The sequence below is a fragment of the Salvelinus namaycush genome, chromosome 2 (assembly GCF_016432855.1).
Source record: "Salvelinus namaycush isolate Seneca chromosome 2, SaNama_1.0, whole genome shotgun sequence".
In the NCBI taxonomy this organism is placed as follows: Eukaryota; Metazoa; Chordata; class Actinopteri; order Salmoniformes; family Salmonidae; genus Salvelinus; species Salvelinus namaycush.
The window spans coordinates 45,698,878-45,722,628 of NC_052308.1; the positions used below are offsets into that span (position 1 = coordinate 45,698,878).

General features: G+C 41.3%; 1 protein-coding gene across 1 annotated transcript; it reads left to right on the top strand.

The window, feature by feature from the left end:
- The first annotated feature begins 611 nt into the window (after window positions 1-611).
- On the top strand, window positions 612-13,243 carry LOC120064081 (WD repeat-containing protein 1-like). The gene is made up of 15 exons (XM_039014428.1): window positions 612-740; window positions 1,478-1,599; window positions 1,859-1,949; window positions 2,213-2,360; window positions 3,100-3,280; window positions 5,653-5,730; window positions 6,131-6,211; window positions 8,643-8,876; window positions 9,430-9,517; window positions 9,928-10,084; window positions 10,526-10,613; window positions 10,787-10,897; window positions 11,166-11,339; window positions 11,585-11,729; window positions 12,343-13,243. The coding sequence occupies exons 1-15, from the start codon at window positions 725-727 to the stop codon at window positions 12,447-12,449; spliced, it is 1,821 nt and encodes a 606-aa protein (XP_038870356.1). The 5' UTR covers window positions 612-724; the 3' UTR covers window positions 12,450-13,243.
- Window positions 13,244-23,751: the final 10,508 nt, after the last annotated feature.

Consider the following 23,751-nt stretch of genomic DNA (forward strand, 5'->3'; position numbering starts at 1 on the left):
TGGGGAGGACATCGTCATGCACTTATTAATGAAGCCGGTGACTAATGTGGTAAACTCCTCAATGTCATCAGATGAATCCTGGGACATATCCCAGTCTGTGCTAGCAAAACAGTCCTGTAGTTTATCATCCGCTTCATCGGACCACTTCTGTATTGGTACTTCCTGTTTGAGCCTGCTTATAAATTGGAATCAGGAGGATAGAGATATGGTCAGATTTGCCAAATGGAGGGCGAGCTTTGTATGCGTTTCTGTGTGTGGAGTAAAGGTGATCTAGAGTTGTTTTTGCCTCTAGTTGCACAGGTGACACGTTGGTAGAAATGTGTTAAAAGGGATTTCAGTTTTCCTTCATTAACATCACCGGCCACGAATCCCCCATCCCCACACCCAATGCTGATAGCTGCTTAACATTTTAAAATAGTTATTTTTACCTATTTGTCATCACATCATCCATAACCTCTGGGGCAAAGTGTCAAAGTGTCTTATATTTACCTTGTTGGGTATCTTCTCAAACTACACTATTCAAGCAAACGTCATTTCCTCAATAGGCAAGTGATCGCAAGTCAGCGGCTGCTCGCGTCGGAGTTTACTATATATGGGCAACGCCAGGCATACCGAGAGTGGCGTTTGCTTCCGTGTTTGTGCGATTAGCAGTCTAGACTAGCCGGTGGATCAGAGAGGTTTGGTGTTTCATTCATTTGGAGGAATTAATACAAAATCAGCGAACATGTCATATGAATTGAGTAAGTCGTTTAATTTATTTTGCTTTTTGAAACAATATACAATAAAGATGGTCCTTTAATCGCTTCCTCATAACAAATTAAGTGCTTCACTGGAGAAGCAGCTAGCTAGCTAGCTTGCTACGTGTATATTGCACAAACCTCGCCCAATTTGCATTTTCAATCACGTTTCTTGTGTTGAAAGCCGTCACACCGCTGCCAAGGTTCCTGTGTATAAATAGCTACGCATCCGTAATTGAGGTGATTTTCCTCTTATTGGATGGCGCTTGAAAGTGAACCTACTCGGTTTTGAAATTGCCATAAGAAATATGCAACGCAATATGACAATTCACGAGAATGTGGGTCGTTGTGCGTGCTTTTAGCAAATATATTAGTCGCGCGCATAGTTGACATTTTTACATTGATCAGCTGAAAGCAGAGGTAGATGTCGGCCTATTTAGTGATTGTCTTTGTGTTAGACTGCTATTTACAATATGTGACTTGCCTAGTTAAATGTTTTTTTGTTTAAAAAATATATATTTTATTTCAATGACCTGGCATATTTACATAATACAAGCTAGTGTAATTCAGTTTGTATGAGTTGATTTGAAGTACAGTTTTGCTTTGTCCGTTTTTACAACCGCTGTTATCGTTGTGTGGGTTATTTACCAACCACATAGGTCAATGCCTAGACTAACCTATACCATGCCTATAATCAGATAGCAATAATAATAACACACTTTTCCGTGTCATTCACACAGAGCATGTATTTGCCAGCCTCCCGCAGATGGAACGAGGAGTCGCCAAAGTCCTAGGTGGCGATCCCAAAGGCAACAACTTCCTCTATACCAATGGAAAGAGCGTAATCATCAGGAACATTAATGTAATTATTTCAATCCAGTCAATGTATCACCTGACACATTGTTGACGGGTGATAACCTTAAACTCATAGGCCTATATCTGAGTGTGTTCATGGAGAGTAAAATATGTGATCTGGGCTGCCTGGTCAGATTTATTATAGGATATAACCTCTTCCCCAGTCTATATTGCAGCTGTGTGCATTTAAAAAGTATTCTTGGGATGGCTGGTGTGGGTGTGAGACAACCTGTACTAATGTTAGAGTTCTGCTTAATCTCTGACAGAACCCTGCCATAGCTGATATCTACACTGAGCACCCTCATCAGGTTACTGTCGCCAAGTACGCCCCCAGTGGCTTCTACATTGCTTCTGGAGGTAGCTATGGGTTATCATGTCTTATCATGCTTCAGATGCCAAGAAACAGGAAAGCTTTTCCAATTCACTCGCATCTCTTCTGTCAATGGATTTGGCATCTTCATTGTGAATGGTGAAAAGACCAGCTATAGATGTTTTGCATGTACCTAGAGTCATCTCATGCATGTTTATTCTGTGGAGATTATGTAATTTGCATAGAGCCAAATGGCCGTTCATGGGAGTGATGCCAAATCTGCAACGTTCAAATGTAATGTTTCCTACAGATGTGTCTGGTAAGATCCGTATCTGGGACACTACCCAGAAGGAACACCTGCTGAAGTATGAGTACCAGCCTTTCGGGGGGAAAATCAAGGACATCGCATGGACTGAGGACAGCAAAAGGATTGCTTGTGTGGGAGAGGGACGTGAGAAGTGAGTCTATAGGGCCTAGTGCAGGACAGGGACATGAAGCCTACACACTTGTCTTCCAAATAAGCTCACAGGTTTTGCTAACAGTGCAGTATGTACACATTGGTGAACAATGGTTGAATGTCATTGACAATTGTATAAGCTTTAGGTCAGCAGTCATCAACACGTCTCCTGGAGAGTTACAGGGTGTGCAGGCTTTTGTTCCACATCAACATTAACACACCTGATTGAATTTGAGAACCTGAGTCAGGGTTGTTTTTAGTAGGCACAAGACATTGTTTTGGAACAGATCCCAATAATAATGCTTATTTTTGGTTAAGGCGATACATACATATATATATATATATATATATATTTTTTTTTTATCCTTCTTTTTATAGAAACTATTTTCTCTGAACACAACCCGGTATGTTGGTTCTTGGCTGGAACAAAAGCTTACTTCTCTTGAAATAGTAGTGGCCACCCCTGTTCTTAAAGTGAACATCCCAGTATCTGATAAATTCAATATTCCAGTATGTGACATATCATGTCTTAGACTTTTTAAAATATTTTTTTTATGAGATATTTGCAATTTGGGACATGAATACTTATTACTTTTTTCTCCCTAGAATGAATTGTTCTTATTGGATAATGGGAACTTCGCAATCTTGTGAATGACTTGTTTAGATTTGATTCTGGCTCTTAGTGAATGTTTTGTAATTTCCTGTCTCACTTTTTTTTAAATGTTTGTTCTTCCTCCCAGGTTCGGGGCTGTGTTCCTGTGGGACACTGGCTCCTCTGTGGGAGAGATCTCAGGCCACTCCAAAGTCATCAACAGCGTAGATATCAAGCAGACTCGCCCCTACCGTCTGATCTCCGGAAGCGATGACAATTGTGGAGCCTTCTTTGAGGGACCACCTTTCAAGTTCAAGTTCTCAATCACAGTGAGTGTGTGAGGTTCCCGAGAAAATATTGGAATTGGTTCTCAATGTCCATCAGTGTGTGGTTGGGAGGGACTTGTCTATAGGTCTCTAACTGTTGTCCTGTCTATTGACTTTTGATACTATAGGCCGGATTCACTTGGGGGAATTCCGACCTGAGTTAAGCGCACGTAAATAGACCCTAATTTCCTTTTATGTACTTCTTTCCACGCATAGCTGACCGTTAACTTAAGCAAGGGAATAGCATGGTATTCACCCGCTATTCGTTTGTGGAGTAGATCAAATAAAGGTGTGGCAGAGACGCCGTATTCTGAATTTAATTCCACCACCTTTACACATGAGGAAACCACGAATAAGCTCTAGCGAACCTACTTGTTCCAAGTGGAAGAAGCATCCCATCTACTTAATTTTCCCCCAATAGAAATACCACCACTCTCTATGCACTGTAGTTTACAACTTGATAAGAGCTAGGTAAATGATTCATCTGTTTGGATAAGGGAATTGTAAATACGTTGTGAGCCCTGTTGGACGTACTACCAAATTCTCTGTAAATGATGTTTGAGGTGGCTTATGGTAGTGAAATAAACATTCAGTTCTCTAGCAACAGCTCTGGTGGACATTCCTGCAGTCAGCACGTCAATTTGAGACATCTGTGACATTTTGTGATAACTGCACATTTTAGAGTGGCCTTTTATTGTCCCCAGTACAAGGTGCACCTGTGTAATGATCATGCTTCTTGATATGCCACACCTGTGGATGTATATTTCTTAAGTCTGAATTGGCCCCTTGGTGTTTGTCCTATGGCCGGGTTACCCCTGTTGTGTATACTTGGATACATTTGTTGACCGTGGAATGCCTCAAGTCTACTTTGGTTTCTTGTAAAAGAGAGGAGATATACTTTGTTTGTTGTGCTACGCTGCTGCTGGAATTAGTCTGGTCAAATGTTTTTATTTCTGACGTCTAAAGGGTTCCAGAACCGAAACCAAAAGCCTTCTCCATTTGTAGTGTACATATAGCGATGTGGTCAAGGAAGTACTCTGGTCTTGGGCCTACGCATTTTATATTCTTAGCTACTTTTTTGAGTGGTTCTCAGTTTGTTCTACTCTTTGCTTTCACAGTATGTTTTTTATTTTTTTGTGTGTACATTCACATGTTACATAGTCCACAACCCCCTTTAATCTGTTTATTTGTGAATGGCATTTCTACATTTTCAAAAAGGGAAGTACAGTCTACTACCAACTTACTCAGTAAAAACATTTTGGTGCATTATGCCTACCAAACACTACCGGTCTTGGCGCAGTCATCGTTAAGCAATTTTTTTGCATTTCCCCCAACTGCCCTTTTAGCAAGAAAGCTGTCTGTTTGGACTTGGCTTTGCAACAGGCTACCACCAATCACTGTTTGTTGTCTTGGACCACATCCATATACATTCAGTTCTTACACATCCCTATTTGAGTGCCATAGGGTAGCTTGGCAACAAATCTGGTGAGAGGGGAGATGACCCTAATAAAATAAATGCTTTTGTTTAAGTGTCATGCTTTGGCTTGACGTGTGTATTCACAAATCATGGCAAGCCTTGCAATGAGCTGAACATTAAACAAACACACTCACTGTTCATATGTCTGTTTACTCCCATGCTGTAATTATTCTTTAAGCAATGTTGCTGTAGATGGTAGTGCTGAACACTATACCATTTCCTCTGTTAGGACTCTAAGGGATACCCCTTTCAGTGATATAAAAATAGGCCTTAGATGTGGTTTCAATAGTCAAACCGGACAAGATAATGTGTCAGAATGTTGCGTCTGTCTGTAAATGTTTCTCAAACCTGATTCGTCTAACCAGCATGCACACCTAGATGGAGGCATCTTAAAAGCGTTGCGTTTAGATCAAGTGCTTTGGAAATTCCCGATTGCTGAAAACATTTGTATTCTGAGCTCCGTTTAGTTCCATGACAAGATAAATGAGACTTATCAGATGGGTGTCATTGCAGGTTGAAAAGGGAGCTTTATGAAATGAAACAGACATTTCTCTGTATTTCCCCTAAGGGTCTCCAGTAGTAGGTTGTCCCTTCTGTGTGTGCATATTCTCTTTTAAAAGAGAAGGAGGTGGCTGTTCCTGAAAGCTGGACCAATGAGTAATCTGCTTGAAATAACTTAATATTTTCAACAAATAGACTTAAACTTGACAAGGTATAATTGACTTGGCGACAACAACCAATATACAAATGTAGCCCTCTTAAATCAACCAGAAAATCCAGAGTTATATTTGACTTTTTATAAAAGTTCTGGCTTTCTTTATAATCCTGCTTTTTGGAATGGCCTGAAAGTGTCTAACAATCTCTCCTTCTCTATCTCTCCTGCTCTACCCCATCCTAGGACCACAGCAGGTTTGTCAACTGCGTACGTTTCTCTCCAGACGGGAACCGGTTTTGTACGGCTGGCGCTGACGGTCAGGTGAGTATGTGAGCTGGGACTAGATGCATAAAGTGCTCTCATTTCTAAATGCTAAAACAGATGAATGTAAATATCAAATAAAAGGTGACCTTCTGTACAGTCCCCTCATATGAATCATTTGATCTCAAATCCAAAATTCTGGAGTATAGTGCCCCATTAAAATAAAATGTAGCTTCACTGTCCAAAATACATATGATGTTGAGTGTAGTTCTAGTTTGGTAGAGGGGAGTAAGAGTACAGTAGGAAACAGCTGTGAATTAGCACATTTTGTCCGATACATTTCAGTGAAGCCACAATTGCTGACTGTAGGGCAGTAGCAGTCACGTGTTTCTTCCTGATGGTGAATGGATGCAATTTAACCCTATGTTGCTGGTTCTTACTCGTTACTCTGTTTTCCTAGATCTTCCTGTACGACGGAAAGACTGGTGAGAAGATTTGCGCTCTGGGCGGAGCCAAGGCCCACGAGGGAGGAGTCTATGCCGTAAGTACCTCACAGGCTTCCGTATCGTTTTTATTTTCCACGTCAACGTTTAACTCTGACTTGTGGTTTGAAACGTGTAGTCATTGGGTTTTTACTTTAGCCTGCTGAGAATGGAAACTTGTGTTTTTTTCCCCCCTTCAGCATAACTTGTCAGGCTCCAATGATGAGGGGGTGAACACCCAGTCCAGATTAAAGTGGCCATGTAGTCTTCCAGAGGGGCTTGAATGTAAACAAGCTAAATGGATGCTTTCCTTTTCAAATTAGAAGTGCAATCTATTCCTGTGAAAAGAAGACCTACTTACTTTAATTTTTTTTTCATCTTGTATACCCCAACAATGCTTTTTTTTTCTTCTTTTTTTTCTTCCCATGAATGTTTTTGACCCTTTTTATTTTAACAGGGTAGACATTGAGACCTAGGTCTCTTTTACAAATTTGTCCTGTATATACAACAGAAATATTGACATTCTACCCCCCCCATAAAAAGTGTGTGTATATATAGAACATCAAGATGAAATGTATTTAAATTTTGTTCCAGCAATAGAGTGCATCACAACTAAAAGCAGCTTTACCTAGCTCAGTGGAGACCGTAGGAACCTCAAGAGTTAACCAATCCTGTGAATGGGTTATGCAACTCGGGTGTGTCTGTACTTCAACAGCAGTGTTGGATCAGACGAAATTCAGGAAGTAGGGCCTTGTAAACAAAAGGGGCCTAATGTAGAGATCTACGGGTCTTTAGCGAAGACCAGCCAACCTTTTGTTGCAGGATGACGTGATAAGTATCAAAACTGTCACTTGTAACAAAACGAAGGGCACTATGGTAGTAGCAGCTGTGCTTTGATAAATATCACATCATCAAGAACAGATAAGGTTGACTGAATAATCTGCTTCCAACTTTAAATAACCAGATAATAAAAAAGGTAACGTCTTATCCATATCAATCCAAATGCCTAAGTATGTATATGCGGGAACGTGTTCATTTGGAGAACCATCTGAGTGAACATGTAGTTCATCTGAAACCTATCGCAAGTTTAAAAACCTGTATTTCATTTTGCCTGTATTAAGCACAACTTTTAAATCGGCAAGGGATTCCTTCATGGCTATAAAATCTGATCTGTTTTAACAGAGCCAGATCTACGGTCAGGTCAATAGCATGCATAATGGTATCATCGGCATATAGATGAAGTTTACAATTTAACAGATTGACCAATGGTTTTTATATAAATAGTGACACTCAACCCCTGTGGTACACCTTTTTGTACTTAAATTCAGATATAACCACATCAGTCATGATAACCGCAGGCGTCAGAGCTCAGGCCTATCGATGACAACTCATTCAATAAAATAGCATGATCAACAGTATCACGCTTTTGACAGGTCCACAAACAAAGCAGCGTATTTAGTTTGTGTCTAAAGCATTGACAAGCTCATTAACTACAGTGGTTGCTGAAATGGTGCTACACCCAGGCCTAAACCCTGATTTGGTTTATATTCAAAATACATTTCTCAGATTTAAATAGCAAAGTTGTAAATTTACCAAGGATTCAAGAATCTTAGACAAGGAAGACTTGAAATGGGTCAACAATGAAGATCACTACTATCCCCGCCCTTATGTAGTGGCGCGAGTTGATTTCCATACTTTTTGAGTATTTCCTGTTCACAATGTTAAATAAAGACTGTGTAATTGAGCCAACAATGATGGGCACTGCACACAAACAGACCAGGATCAAATTTGTCCGCCCCTGTGGGTTTCTCGTCTATTGCTAGCAAAGCATCCAGGACTTATTTTTCTGTAAATAGTCAAAGCTTACTTTAAATAGTCCCCTATCAGCGTCCAGACCAATATTCACGATGGTGGGCTTAAGTTCTTTCAAAGAGAGCCCGCTGAAATAAAATGGTGGTTTTTAATGCATCAATGATGGCTTTTTTTTCTGTAATGAGGCCAGGGTCTGAATTAATTTGTTTTGGCGGAGGAAGTAGAACCCTTTAGGGATTTGAGTTTTCCAAATGTGCATTTATTTTTTTAATTTAGCCAGGTTTCCATTACTATCCGAAAGAGCGGTTACATAATAATCAGGTTTAGCCTTTCTGATTTGTCCTACACAATGATTCCTCAGTTCCTTAAGTTTACCAGCCTAAGCCTGTGTTCCTGGCCTTGAGATAAATAAACATAATTACTGATCTTATCACTGGCACTGTCAATTAACACACATGAAATTCTATACATATTTGTGGATTAATTTACTTCTACTCTATGCCTCCATTTGTATTTGATAACGTTTTTGAGCAAGGAAAATTGTCATGTTTTCCCAGCTTATACCACAAGAGAAACCGTAGCTGAACAGGTTTCTGCTGAAAGCACTGATAACCGACAGTGATTCGACGCTTCCAATCTGTGACCCTGTGTCCACTCCTTCCCTCTGTTCTCCTCCAGGTGAGCTGGAGCCCCGACAGCTCCCAGCTCATCTCTGCCTCGGGCGACAAGACGGTGAAGCTTTGGGACGTAGGCACCAGCACGGCCCTCACCACCTTCAACATGGGCGCCGACGTCATGGACCAGCAGCTGGGCTGCCTGTGGCAGAAGGACCACCTGCTCAGCGTCTCCCTGTCTGGTTACATCAACTACCTGGACAAAAGCAACCCTGACCGGCCGCTCCGCACCATCAAGGTCAGCCCAAAGCATCTTCTTTAACACTACACAATTTTCAGAATGTTATGTTCATAGTGTGAAAGCAGCTTAAAGGAGTTGGGGATCCAGAGTCAGGGCTGGAGGGGTTGTTAAGATTAGGGTTTTCTTTTGAACTCTTTACAGACACAACTGGCAGGCTTTATCTCCTGATATTGACGGACCGCCCAGAAACGGTCCCTAGCAGATTTATTTACATGATAAGCACTCTATGAACGTCATCTGTATCCTGATCACAAAACCGTCCTGTAAAAAATGATTCTCAAGCCACTTGTTGCTCGACACGTGCACGTAGCTCAGTGACAGGAAATGGCATACAAGTGGTTCTCGGCAGTCACCAAAATTCAATAGTTAATTTGACAGTTTTCTGGAGAACGCTAAAAGTTGCTTATTGATTTGAAATGCTGAAATCGTGCCCGAACTGAAAGTGTCACAACTGATGGTTTTGAGTCGAACTGAATGAATGTTCTGCTCCACTAATCATTTGATGACTGGGTGCTAAACAATACGTCTCTCTTTATCATGTGCCTTACAGGGTCACAGCAAATCCATTCAGTCCTTGACGGTTCACAAAAACGGGGGGCGTTCTTACATCTACTCGGGCAGCCATGACGGGCACATCAATATCCTTTCACTGGGAGGAGGGCATGCTGTGTCAACACTGAGGCCTATTAACCATGAGCGCTGCTTTCCGCTGAGTCCATTTCCCCTGAGTGAATGGGAATTTATATAATGGGGTCTGGTTGGCATTTGGATCACGAGGCTAATAAATACCCTCAAGTTCTAATAGTCAAGGCCTTGTGTATGCAGAATCCAACAGCATGATTGGCACTTATGAAGACTCGCATAAAATCGAATAGCCATTTCTGCATGTGTCCCATAGCTGCTGCTGATGTCATCGTCTCGGGTAGATTAGCAGGAGGCCCACACCGCTGTTATGGTTTTATGGTCCCTTGCGTTTAAGTTAAGCCCATGAGACCTGCTCCACTGCCCTCTCCTGGTCTGTCAGATGATCCTTAACCGTGGCCTCCACATTACTGGGACGCGGAGACCGGGGAGAACAACGACTTCTCAGGGAAGGGCCACAGCAACCTGGTCACCAAGATGGCTGTGGACGATGCTGACCAGCTGGTGACCTGCAGCATGGACGACACGGTTCGCTTCACCAGCGTGACCAAGAAAGAATACAGGTGTGTCCAGACGCGATCGACTTTAAGGTAGAACGCCAGAAGTGCACTTGGCGTAGTGTGTGATTTTGGGACTTATCCTGATATGAGAGAGGGATACATTTCACCGAACTCTTGAACAGCTTCCTATGGAATATTTTTATGTTGACTTCTTATCTGTAGTTGGGGTAGCTTTGTAATAATACTGCCTGCTTTCAAGATTTTCACTTATTCTCATTGGGCAAGCTCCAGCAGTTTTGATGTCATACATTATGTTAATTTATAAACCCGGAGCAACATCCTATATTTGACACATCCTTTGATACACCGTTACATTTTATTAAGAGGGGAAAGTACACGTTAATAGGGATCTATTGACATCAGACGTATATTTTTCACCCAGAGGACTTAAAGGTCCATGTTTAATGGAAAAAGGATTCTATGGTACTTTGTTGTTTTTGGCAGTGCTTCCAACCTGGTAAAGATGGACGTCCAACCTAAACATGTGTCGGTAGCAGCAGGGGGGCTCGCTTTGGCTGTGTGCATCGGACAGGTAACCCAAGTCAACTCCTGACGTGTGCCCACTCATGTCATGCAGGCGTCATAGTTGGAGTGTTTTGTAGTCTCGGTTGGGGGGTCAAAATGAATTTTTAATTGACTCCGAATGGGTCTGTGGCTTGTCTGTGCTAGATAATGTTAATATTGACTGTGTGTGATGGTCCTCAGGTGGTGTTTTTGAAAGACAAGAAGAAGGTGTTCACGCTGGACAGTCTGGACTACGAGCCGGAAGCAGGAGCAATCCACCCAGGGGGCAGCACTGCGGCAGTGGGCGGGGCAGTAAGTCTTCCTATAGCAACTTAATTTCAACTGGAACTATTATATTGTGGTGTTGGATCAGAAAAAATAGAATTTCAAGATCTATTGGACGATGTCTTGTGTCAAATTGTCAAGCAGTCTAATGTTTACACTTGCATCAGGGGCACAATTAATCATTGCTATGAAACACTTCAGAATGTACTTAAAACTGGGTCAGATCGAACTACTATATATTTCTCCCCTTGTCATTGGCATTTCTCATTGCCACCTCTCGCTCTCCTCCTGGCAGGATGGAAAGGTCCGCTTGTATTCTGTCCAAGGCAACACTCTGAAGGACGAGGGGAAGAGCGTGGAGGCCAAGGGGCCAGTCACAGACATGGCCTACTCCAAAGATGGCGCCTACCTGGCCGTCACTGACGAGAAGAAGGTCGTCACAGTCTTCACAGTGGCAGACAATTACTCGGTACGCAGCCTCCTGCATGTCCCTCCGAAGCAAAATTTGCAAAAACAAGCCTCATTAACGTGTTCTTCCGTATTCGCTGTCCTGAATGCTAGACTTATAAACGTGTTTACAAGAAATGTATTCCTAAAGCCCAATGAACAGCAAATGCCATTTGGGTTTATGAATATCAATCAGTCGTGTGGAGTAGACTTTTTATTTTCAATGGTGGATTCTGCATCCATTTCTGTTTATTCCCCCTTCAACAGGTCAAAAATGATTTTTATGGACACCACGCAAAAGTGGTCACCCTGGCCTGGTCTCCCGACAATGAGCACTTTGCCAGTGGTGGGATGGACATGATGGTCTATGTTTGGACAGTGAATGACGCAGACAAGAGACTGAAGATCCCAGGTGAGGGCCAAAATAGCATTCAGTGAGCAGAGGTATACACACAAAGTATATTGATTTACCCCCCCCCCCCCCCCCCCCGTCAGGATATTGAAAGGCCCTGTGTAACCGTATCCAGATATTTCAAACCAGCACAATAGAAACTGATGGTTTGAATGGATATTGTGTCACCACCTGTCCTTTCTGTAGCAAAGATTTAGAGCTGGTAGCTAAATATACCTTTTTGTGCAGGTACTTAGCTTTTTGTCTGGACAACAATAGCTAAAAATACACCTTTTTCAGTGCCTCTGACAAATGACAAAGCATCTTAGGTTTTTATTACCATTGCTGATGAATCTTGCAGAATTTCTCAAATGTCCCCCAAAATAAATATATTCACCACCACTGGATGGCAGTCAGCATTATTCCTTCCTGTCTTCTGCAGGAAGACATTCCAAATGCTCACACTTTTCAGTGGAAAACCAAACACTCTACTTTTTAGCAGTAACACATACTGTATATGCACTCCCAATTCTAAAATGTTAGTGTTATGACATCTCTTGATAACTAGACATTTGCCCCTTTATGTTTTTTTTGGCTGTGTCACTGTAAAATGACTTCTCCCATCCCTTTCCAGATGCCCACAGGTTGCACCATGTCAGTGGCCTGGCCTGGATAGATGAGCACACTCTAGTGACCACCTCTCATGACGCCAGCGTCAAGCAGTGGACTCTTAAATTCTGATCGTCACAAGACTGGATCATTAGGGACAAGGACTACTGTAGACCTCTCTCCCTTTCACTTTCTGTATCTAATTGATGGTCTCTTGTCAGCAACCCCTGAAATAGTCAGTCTGTCATTGTAGGGAAAAGCTCATATTTAAAACAAAGTCCCAACGCTGTTTTATTCTTTGAAGCTTTTAAATGATTAATTAATCCACGAACAAAGAAAAGGACCCAAATAGCAGCACTTGATATCTTGAGCTTTTCTGATCAAGAGAACCAATTTAAGATCAACATTCCAGAGGCAACAGCCTTATCTCAGTTAAAACTGAAATGCCTGTCTGTGTTGTTGGAGGGTCATTTCATCTCAACTCAGGGAATTAAATGAAATTCAATTTATGAATTGAATTAAGTCCTTATTGAAAATAATGGAGGTATATTTTGGTTACAATCCTGAATGGCGTTGAGAATGAATGGCCCTCCAACTGCTTGCCTGTTAGTTTGTTACCATTTGTATGGGGGTGGGTATTTAGTTCTCAATTTTCTTTGACTCCATAATTTGTTGTAATTCACAATTTCTAGTTGGAACAAATGTGGTTGGTAGAGCAATAATAGGAACTTTAAACAACAAAGAAATTAATCATGTATTCAAAGAAGCTCCCGTACTGTTGCTGTTTGTTTGTTTTGCCTCACGATGCTCCCGCGTCTCACTTTTTATTATATATTTTTTGATGCTTCCACTTTTTTTTTTCTAAGGGTGGATGTGATTCATATGTTAATGACAAAAATAAATTTTTATGCATTTCTAGCAACTCATGTCCATTTCGTGCTACTCACGCTTATTGCTAACTGTGCTTGTTAAACATCATTACCAGGAGGGTAATGGGTACCGGTTACTGGGCTAATCAAGGGGTGACAATTTGCTTTATGATGATTGGAGAACACATGCGCGTAGGTCTACAGGACTTCCAAAATCAAACTCTCTTGTAGTGGTCAGTATAACTTTTCAGGAATAGAGGAATAACAAATCTCAAGTGATAGACGTTCGACTTCTGATCACACCATTTGTGTTAGTTGTTCCTTAAGATATATAATGCAACTATTCAAAAATTATTATTCTGAGTGCGCGGGACCTTAATGTTTTTTGGGCCACCTCGACTATAAATATTTTGGACTTTGCTTATGCACCAGATTGCGCAATGTTTAAAAAAACTAAAAACGAATTGAAACATTGAACTACAGTGACAAACTTGCTGTTTTAACCCAATTAACTCCCCATCCGATTTGTGTTGTATTTAACCATGTGAAGCATTGATATGTTCATATTCCATGTGACCTTTTGGGAACTGCACAACAATGCATTCAACCGAAATGTGTCTCACATTTAACTGAATCAGAGAGGTGCGAGGCTGCCCTAAACCTCAAACTGCTCCCCAGATGCCGATAACTGCCTTGCTCAAGGGCAGAAGAGCAGATTTCTCCACCTTGCCGGCTCGGGTTTTGAATGGTGACCTTTCGGTTACTGGGCCAACGCTCTTAACCGCTAGGCTACCTGTTGCCCGGATCACAGGGTAAATGTATGTATGCCTTGCTAAGAAATTGTCGCCCATTCATTCATTACTCGTTTACTCTCTTGATGCCTCCATGCTGTTCTTGTCAGAGCTATGTGCTGAATGTCTTTTGGTGGGGTGGCAAAGCTTAATGATGTTTTGATAAAAGCACCCAATTTGGCACATACAGTACCAGTCAAATGTTTGTACACACCTAACCATTCAAGGGGTTTTATTTTTAACATTTTCTACATTGTAGCCCTAACCCTAATTCTAACCCTAACTATGAAATCACGTACTAACCAAAAGTGTTAAACAAATCAATCTATTCTTTTGATTCTTCAAAGTAGGCATCCTTTGCCTTGACTGCCAAGAGTGTGCAAAGCTTTCTCTCAACCAGCTTCACCTGGAATGCGTTTCCAACAGTCTTGAAGGAATTCCCACATATGCTGAGCACTTGTTGGGTGCTTTTCCTTCACTCTGCGGTCCAACTCATCTCAATTGGGTTGAGGTCGGGTGATTGTGGAGGCCAGGTCATCTGATGCAGTGCTCTATCACTCTCCTTCTTGGTCAAATAGCCCTTACACAGCCTGGAGTTGTGTTGGGTCCTTGCCCTGTTAAAAAAAAATGATAGTCCCACTAAGCGCAAACCAGATGGCATGGTGTATCGCTACAGATTGCTGTGGTAGCCATGCTGGTTAAGTGTGCCTTGAATTCTAAATAAATCACTGACGGTGTCACCAGCAAACCACCATCACACCTCCTGTATGCTTCACGGTGGGACCCCCCCCCCCTACGGAGATCATTGGTTAACCTACTCTGCGTCTCACAGATGCAGCAGTTGGAAACATCTCTCAAATTTGGACTCATCAGACGAAAGGAAAGATTTCCACCGGTTTAATGTCCATTGCTTGTTTCTCGGCCAAAGCTAGTCTTCTTATTAGTGTCCTTTAGTAGTGATTTCTTTGCAGTAATATGACCATGAAGGGCTGATTCACGCAGTATCATCTGAACAGTTGATGTTGAGATTTGTCTGTTCTTGAACTCTGAAGCATGTATTTGGCCTGCAATTTCTGAGGCTGGCAACTCTAATGAACTTATGCTCTGCAGCAGAGGTAACTCTGGGTCTTCCTTTCCTGTGGCAGTCCTCATGAGAGCCAGTTTCATCATGGCGCTTGATGGTTTTTGCAACTGCACTTGAAGAATTGTTCAAAGGTCTAGAAATGTTCTGGATTGACTGACCATGTCTTAGAGTAATGGACTGTTGTTTCTCTTTGCTTATTTGAGCTGTTCTTGCCATAATATGGACTTGGTCTTTTACCAAATAGGAATATCTTTTGTATATCTTCCCTTACCTTGTCACAACACAACTGATTGTCTCAAACACATTAAGAAGCAAAGAAATTAAGGAAAGAAATTCCACATTAACTTTTAACAAGGCACACATGTTAATTGAAATTCATTCCAGGTGACTACCTTATGAAGCTGGTTGAGAGAATGCCAAGTGTGTGCAAAGATGTCATCAAGGCAAACCGTGGCTACTTTGAATTATCTCAAATATAAAATATTTGTTTAACACTTTTTGGTTACTACATGATTTCATATGTGTTGTCTTCACTATTATTCTACAATGTATAAAATAACACAAGAAAAACCCGTGAATGAGTAGGTGTGTCCAAACGTTTGACTGGTACTGTATAAGATAACACATGTTTTAATGTTATATTCAATGAGACCATGAATACAGTAAAACTACAAAATAAGCTGGATGTTTTAAACCACCTCAGATTCTGGAGGATTCTATTGAACATAACATACTTTACTTACCAACAATGTGATATAGTATACATTATACGGCCACAGTCAAATTAGACTATTTTAACAATTTAGTCCAGGAATTTTTAAAATTCTATGAATATCAACAAAGATCATTTTAACAGAATTGGTTGTATTGTAATACTTACAAAATCAAATGCCTGTGCTAGAATCTGAATAGCAGTTTGACAGAGATTGTGTGAGTATCTGGAATATTCTCTCCAACGTTCATCAAGGTATGATCATGAATATGACCAAAGTCATGGGATGGAAAATATCTTCCATTGCAATCATATTGTGAAATGAGTGCAATCAATCTTTAAGTGTGTGAGCAACAGTGCCAACTATTGCATATACTGTATCCCTTAGTTACAGTATCAATCTAGCTATCTTATCCAATTAATTTGGACATTTAACTCAATACTTTTCTCATTGTTATTTTTAATGGGGTAGCATTAGTACTAGGCACACAAAATATAAACCTTAACCTGAGATATAAAAAACAATATATTCAGAAAATTATCCAAATTGATCACCATATACAAATGTTTAACTATATCTACACGCCAATAGTTACATTAAAACACTAATGGATGGCCCTGCATAACACGTTTTGTCTTGGATGAAGTGTTCTTATCCTGACAAACTTAGAGGGTGGCTAAATTACCATAGAATGGTAACACAGAGCACGTCATCAAATGCTTTAGAAATGTGTATTTGTTTGTATCATTAGTTACAGTAATCATCTTCAATAATCTGTCATCATGGATTCGGAATATATATATATATATATGGTTTATACACAAAAAAAATTGTATTCAGTGATAATGGCCAAAATATATCATTACCTCAAAGAAAGGTGTGACTGCATTTACACTTGACCCCTTAGTTCCAATATCTCTGCCCCAGATTGTCTGATCCTCACAAGGGAAAGTGCTTATTGTTTGGAACTTTCTTTCCGAGTAGTTAAAGGGAGGTTCTGGTGGTCAGGTCTGCACAACGCTGGCCTGACCAATAAGAATCCATGTTCCAAGGCTGTTTTAATCACGTCGACTGGAATATGCTCCAGGGCGCCTGTGGGAATGACGTCAATTTTTATTTATTTGTTATTCATTTCACCTTTATTTAACCAGGTAGGCTAGTTGAGAACAAGTTCTCATTTACAACTGCGACCTGGCCAAGATAAAGCAAAGCAGTGTGACACAAACAACAACACAGAGTTACACATGGAATAAACAAAACATACAGTCAATAACACTAGAAAAAAAGTCTATATACAGTGTGTGCAAATGAAGTTAGATAAGCAACAAATAAGCCATAGTGGTGAAATAATTACAATTGAGCAATTAAACACTGGAGTGATAGAGACTGGAGTGATAGATGTGCAGAAGATGAATGTGCAAGTAGAGATTCTGGGGTGCAAGGGAGCAAATAAAAATGGGTGGGCGATTTACAGATGGGCTGTGTACAGGTGCAGTGATCTATGAGCTGCTCTGACAGCTGGTGCTTAAAGTTAGAGAGGGAGATATGAGTCTCCAGCTTCAGGGATTTTTGCAGTTAGTTCCAGTCATTGGCAGCAGAGAACTGGAAGGAAAGGTGGCCAAATGAGGAATTGGCTTGGATGAAGTGTTCTTATCCTGACAAACTTAGAGGGTGGCTAAATTACAATAGAATGGTAACACAGAGCACGTCATCAAATGCTTCAGGGTCTCCATCACCAGTGAAATATACCTGCTTGAGTGTGTGCTACAGGTGGGTACTGCTATGGTGACCAGTGAGCTGAGATAAGGCAGGGCTTTACCTAGCAAAGACTTATAGATGACCTGGAGCCAGTGGGTTTTGGCGGCGAATGTGAAGCGAGGGCCAGCCAACGAGAGCATACAGGTCGCAGTGGTGGGTAGTATATGGGACTGTGATAGACTGCATCCGATTTGCTGAGTAGGGTGTTGGAGGCTATTTTGTAAATGACATCACCGAAGTCAAGGATCGGTAGGATAGTCAGTTTTACGAGGGTATGTTTGGCAGCATGAGTGAAGGAGGCTTTGTTGCGAAATAGGAAGCCAATTCTAGATTTAATTTTGTATTGGAGATGCTTAATGTGAGTCTGGAAGGAGAGTTTACAGTCTAACCAGACACCTAGGTATTTGTAGATGTCCACATATTCTAAGTCAGAACCGTCCAGAGTAGTGATGCTAGTCGGGCGGGCAGGTGCTAGTAGCGATTGGTTGAAGAGCATGCATTTAGTTATACTAGCATTTAAAAGCAGTTGGAGGCCACGGAAGGAGTGGTGTATGGCATTGAAGCTCGTTTGGAGGTTTGTTAACACAGTGTCCAAAGAAGGGCCAGATGTATACAGAATGGTGTCGTCTGCGTAGAGGTGGATCAAAGAATCACCAGCAGCAAGAGCAACATCATTGATATATGCAGAGAAAAGAGTGGGCCGAGAATTTAACCCTGTGGCACCCCCATAGAGACTGCCAGAGGTCCGGACAACAGGCCCTCCGATTTGACACACTGAACTCTATCGGAGAAGTAGTTGATGAACCAGGTGAGGCAGTCATTTGAAAAACCAAATGTTTCTATTTTTTATTTGGGTATATTATATCAGCTGGTTACTGTAGTTTGATAAATGGGTCTTTATCCAATCATAACTACTTTTTCTACATGTAATATGGATGTTTGTCATTTTTATGCCACATGACTTTTTAATTTTTCATTGGGAATCTACTGATGAATTAACATGAAAAAATAACGTTATAGTTTAATTCAACAAATGTATTCATTCACATCGTAGTGTTTTGATGTCGTTGAATTCACCACAATTATGCAATTATGCGTAGCACATGGGGATGTGCGAAACTTACATGCCGACCAAACCGCTGGCTAGCGTGCGCATGTTGATTTTGTACCCCCACACCAGACACGATCAGGACACGCAGGTTGAAATATCAAAACAAACTCTGAACCAATTATATTAATTTGGGGACAGGTCGAAAAGCATTAAACATTTATGGCTGTTGCTAGCTAATTTGTTCTGGGATGTAAACATTGGGTTGTTATTTTATCTGAAATGCACAAGGTCCTCTACTCTGACATTTAATCCACAGATAAAACGGTAAACCGAATTAGTTTCTCGTCATATCTCCGGCTTCTTTTTCTTCTTTGGACTTTATATAGCCGTTGGCAACCAACTTTACGGTGTATTACTACAACCAAGTGGAGTGTGGACTTCAGTTCATTTTTCTATCACCCAAGTGGGTATATACTCCTGAAAAACAATGAGGAGATTTAAGAGGCAGGACTTGCGGCGCATTGAGCCTGGCCACGCAGACGTTCGCTGTGGCGTGCGATCAGTGTGGGTGCAATGATTGAATAACATGTATGTGTAAATTTGTGTTCCCACTTGTGCAGCCTAATAGTTTTTCGCATGCATAACTGGCAGCAGACATCCTGGTGACCACTCTGACCGCTGCTATTGGTCGTGTTCCCATGCTCAGACATTGCATGCATCAACCAACGGTTGCGTACCACATCTTCAACTGTGCCGTCGGGCACCAGATTGCTTAAACATATGATGTGGTTAGCTGATACGTAAAATACCTATCCAGGGGGTGCAAGATCTGGCATGTGTCAGCAAAGTCTGAGCAGGGGAACACAACCAATAGCAGCGGTCTCTGTAGTTCTGAAAGGAAGGGGGACACCTCAAAAAGGGCATTGCAGGCCCACTGTTAAACTCAAACAAACCACAAGGGGTGCCAGAGGCAGTTTTGTGGTGATCCGCTTCCCCACCTGATTGTATTCACTTGCCAAATCAATTGCTGAAAACTGTTATCAATCTTGATCATACTACAGTTCAACAAGACCTTTTGGCTGTCTTTTACAGTGGGTGAATAAAGATAGCAAATATGAAACACTTTTCAATGCGGTAGTGATGTGGTTTGGGAAGGCCATTCAGGCATTTTTTCCCCCCAGTATGTTTAAATTAAGTTACCCGGTCATTCCTCATGTGATAATGCTAATGGGTTTAGTGAGAGTCCTTAAGACAAGGAAGTCTGCTAAGAGACTGGTGAGTTATCCTGTCTCTATTTGTTTTTTTGTTTTGTTTTGGAGCTTACAATTGCATAAATGTGATGGTGTGTTAGTAAGTAATGTTTCCGCAAACAAAAAGCAATTCATGTCAATAATATATATGTAGTAGTAAAGTGGTTTGTTTACTGTCAGAGTAGCTGATCCAGTCACCTTCCTCAATATGAACAGCAATGTCTTTCTGATTCACTATTGGTTCTGGTTCCCGGCAGTTGAAAACATGAACAATATGACTTGCAATAGCAAAAGTCTACTGTTGGTTTAGTGATCAGATTAAAGACTATTGGTAGAGGAAACAGCCATAAATGAATAGTTCTAATGAGATGCTACGTTGATATGTGTGAATGTTTAGTATTTTTTCCCCCACATATTGGATTAGTTTGGGTCCTTCTCAGAGTTACTGTTGTCATGAGGTGGGAGTCACATACCAGGGGCTGAGGAATTCCATCATGGTCCCAGGAATTCTGGTATTTAAATAAGGTGGATATGTTTGTTTTTATCTGAGAGAGATTCCTCAGCAGCATTCAGACGGAGAAAAGTGGAAGTGTGTAGCATGTTTGTGTATGTTTGTCGCTCAATCAGTAGCTACATCAATGTAATCAGCCGTTTAGGAACTGCTATTATAATAACAATATGGTTTTGCTGGAAACGATACCGTTTGGGACACACTATGTAAGTATTGTTTTTTTAGTTTTTTTTTTTTTTAAAGATGATGACGATGTTCATAAACTGCTACACTTCACATTTCATGATTGTTTAAGGCCCACTATGTGTTAACCAAACGTTTGTAGTCTTCAATGGCAATTCTCACAAGGCTAGGTTTACTGTTTTAACCTCTAATCATACCCTTCGCTCAGTCTTATGTCCCTATTAAATCAAAACAGGTCACCTGATTCCAGTAAAAACAAAATTCTCTCCATGTAGGGAGAGAGCATGTTTGAGTTATTACACAGTTGAGGGATTTCCTTACGTTTCACAATGTTAAAGAGCAACTGCCCCTAAAAAGCAACTTCTTGTTTTGAAAACATCGATATGGGTCAGAAACCTTTATTCTAGTCTCAAAATTGACTACAAAGTGTAAATAGGATCATTTTGATCAGTGAGTTGATAGGCGGGAAAAAATGGTATGTCAGGGAATGAAGGGTACTGTAACAGTTTTTCTTGGGTTAAGTTTATTCCAATCCTGCCCACAGCTGGCAGCACCCAAGTAATCATCAATTTGGCTTACAGCTGCACAGCCTGATCATTTGATTGTTAAGGCCATGGTCAATTTGGTTTGACATTCAATTTCCCTATAGGGCTAGTTAGGGACCATTAGTATATTAAACAATGTACATGGGACAATATTTTTAAATGTCAATAGCTCCAAATCTCAATTACTTAACCTCAAACCAACTTTAAATTGTACAAATGGATATACACATATTGAAAGCATTTAATGAGTCAAAAGATGTGCAACATGAAAATACTGTCCCATTCACATTGTGTCATTTATTGACGGTCCCCAACTAGCCCCAGAGATAGGCTATCCAATGTCAAACCAATTTTACCATGGTCACACACCAGCTGGCTGAAGCTAATTGGCGAAAGAAGTTGGCTAGCACTAGCTAGCCAAGTCGACTTCAAGACACAAAACTTGAAACAGTCTAATCAGATCATCTAGAAGAGTGAGTGACTGTAACTGTGTGAATGTACAAACACTTACCACGTGTGAAGACACACACACACATTAAACCACCTCTTCCAAGACAACTGTTGTTTGGCTTCAGTTATGGCCGCCGCAAATCTTAATGACCAAGCTGAAAAAGTAGGCCAAATCAGGAAGTTCAGCCACCCTTTAACTTAGTTTTTCTGAGCACATGCATCCAAACATGCATTCCTGTTTGAATAGGATCTTAACTTCAGGGCCTTGTGCATTATATCCTGTGACGTTAAAATGTACTGTACCTGAGTGAGAATTGATCAAATTTCAATCAAATGTATTTATAAAGCACTTCTTACTGTCACCAAGTGCTATGCAGAAACTGAGCCTAAAACTCCAAACAGCAAGTAATGCAGATGTAGTTGCACGGTGGCTGGGAAAAACTCCCTAGAAAGGCAGGAACCTAGGAAGAAACCTAGAGAGGAACCAGGCTCTGAGGGATGGCCAATCCTCTTCTGGCTGTGCCGGGTGGAGGTTATAAGAGTACATGGCCATTTAAGGCCAGATTGTTCTTCAAGATGTTCAAATGTTCATAGATGACCAGCAGGGTCAAATAATAATTACAATGGTTGTAGAGGGTGCAACAGGTCAGTACCTCAGGAGTAAATGTCAGTTGGCTTTTCATAGCCAAGCATTCAGAGGTCGAGACAGCAGGTGTGGTAGAGAGAGAGAGAGCCGAAAACAGCAGGTCCGGGATAAGGTAGCACGTCTGGTGAACAGGTCAGGGTTCCCTAGCCGCAAGCAGAACAGTTGGAACTGGAGCAGCAGCACGACCAGGTGGACTGGGGACAGCCACGAGTCATCAGACCAGGTAGTCCTGAGGCATGATCCTAGGACTCAGGTCCTCCGGGAGGGAGAGAGAGATAGAATTAGAGGGAGCATACTTAAATTCACACAGGACATCAGATAAGACAGGAGAATTACACCAGATATAACATACTGACCCTAGCCCTCCGGCACATAGACTATAGCAGCATAGATACTGGAGACTGAGACAGGGGTGGGTCGGGGGACACTGTGGCCCTGTCCGACGATAGGGCCAACCAGGCAGGATATAACCCCACCCCCTTTGCCAAAGCACAGCCCCCACACCACTATAGGGATATCAACAGACCACCAACTTACTACCCTGAGACAAGGCTGAGTATAGCCCACGAAGATCTCCTCCACCGCACAAGCCCGAGGGAGCGCAAAACCGGGAAGATCACGTCTGTGACTCAACCCACTCAAGTGACGCACCCCTCCTAGGGACGGCATGGAAGAGCACTAGTAAGCCAGTCACTCAGCCCCCGTAATAGGGTCAGAGAATCCCAGTGGAGAGAAGGGAGCCGGCCAGGCAGAGACAGCAAGGGCAGTTCGTCGTTACGGTGCCTTGCCATTCACCTTTGCACCCCTGGGACAGACCACACTTAATCATAGGCCCTACTTAAGAGATGAATCTTCATTAAAGACTTAAAAGGTATTACTCAAGGTTAAATTTAGATCCACGGTTAGGTGTTTAACCGATTTTTGTACTCTAACGTCCTTGGGTAGGTGGAGGGGGTCTGGAAGGGTATCTAGGAATCTTTGGCTTGTCCAAAGATTTATAGCACTGCTTTTGATGATCCTTGGTTGGGGTCTGGGCAGATTATTTGTTTTGATTGCAAACGTAATAAAATTGTGGTCCGATAGTCCAGGATTATGATGAGGTAGGGCCGCGGAGACATGTTTGATAAAACCAACTGAGACAATGATGGCTCTGAAAGCATTTTGGAGTGGATCTGTGGACCCCGGGGGCCTGTAAACAGTAGCTATAAAAAGTGATTGAGTAGGCTGCATAGATTTCACGACTAGAAGCTCAAAAGACGAAAATGCAGTCATTTAAAAATATATATGTTTTATTTGCTGTCATAAATGTTAGCAACATTTCCGCCTTTGCAGGATGAGTGGGGAATATGGTGACTAGTTACAGTTCATATAAGGAAATTAGTCTATAGAATTTTTTTAAATGTAATTTATTTAACCTTTATTTAACCAGGAAGGGCTCATTGAGATTTAAAATCTCTTTTTCAAGAGCGTCCTGGCCAAGATAGGCAGCACCAAGTCATTACAAAAATTACAGACAGACAACATGAAAAACTACAAGTAATCTAGTAAAAAACATTGAATTCACAAGAGTATAACAAAATCAA

Coding starts and splice junctions, on each gene's coding strand:
- LOC120064081 (XM_039014428.1), top strand. Junction 1,950..2,212: donor CTTCTACATTGCTTCTGGAG/GTAGCTATGGGT, acceptor TGTTTCCTACAG/ATGTGTCTGGTAAGATCCGT. Junction 10,614..10,786: donor TGGCTGTGTGCATCGGACAG/GTAACCCAAGTC, acceptor GATGGTCCTCAG/GTGGTGTTTTTGAAAGACAA.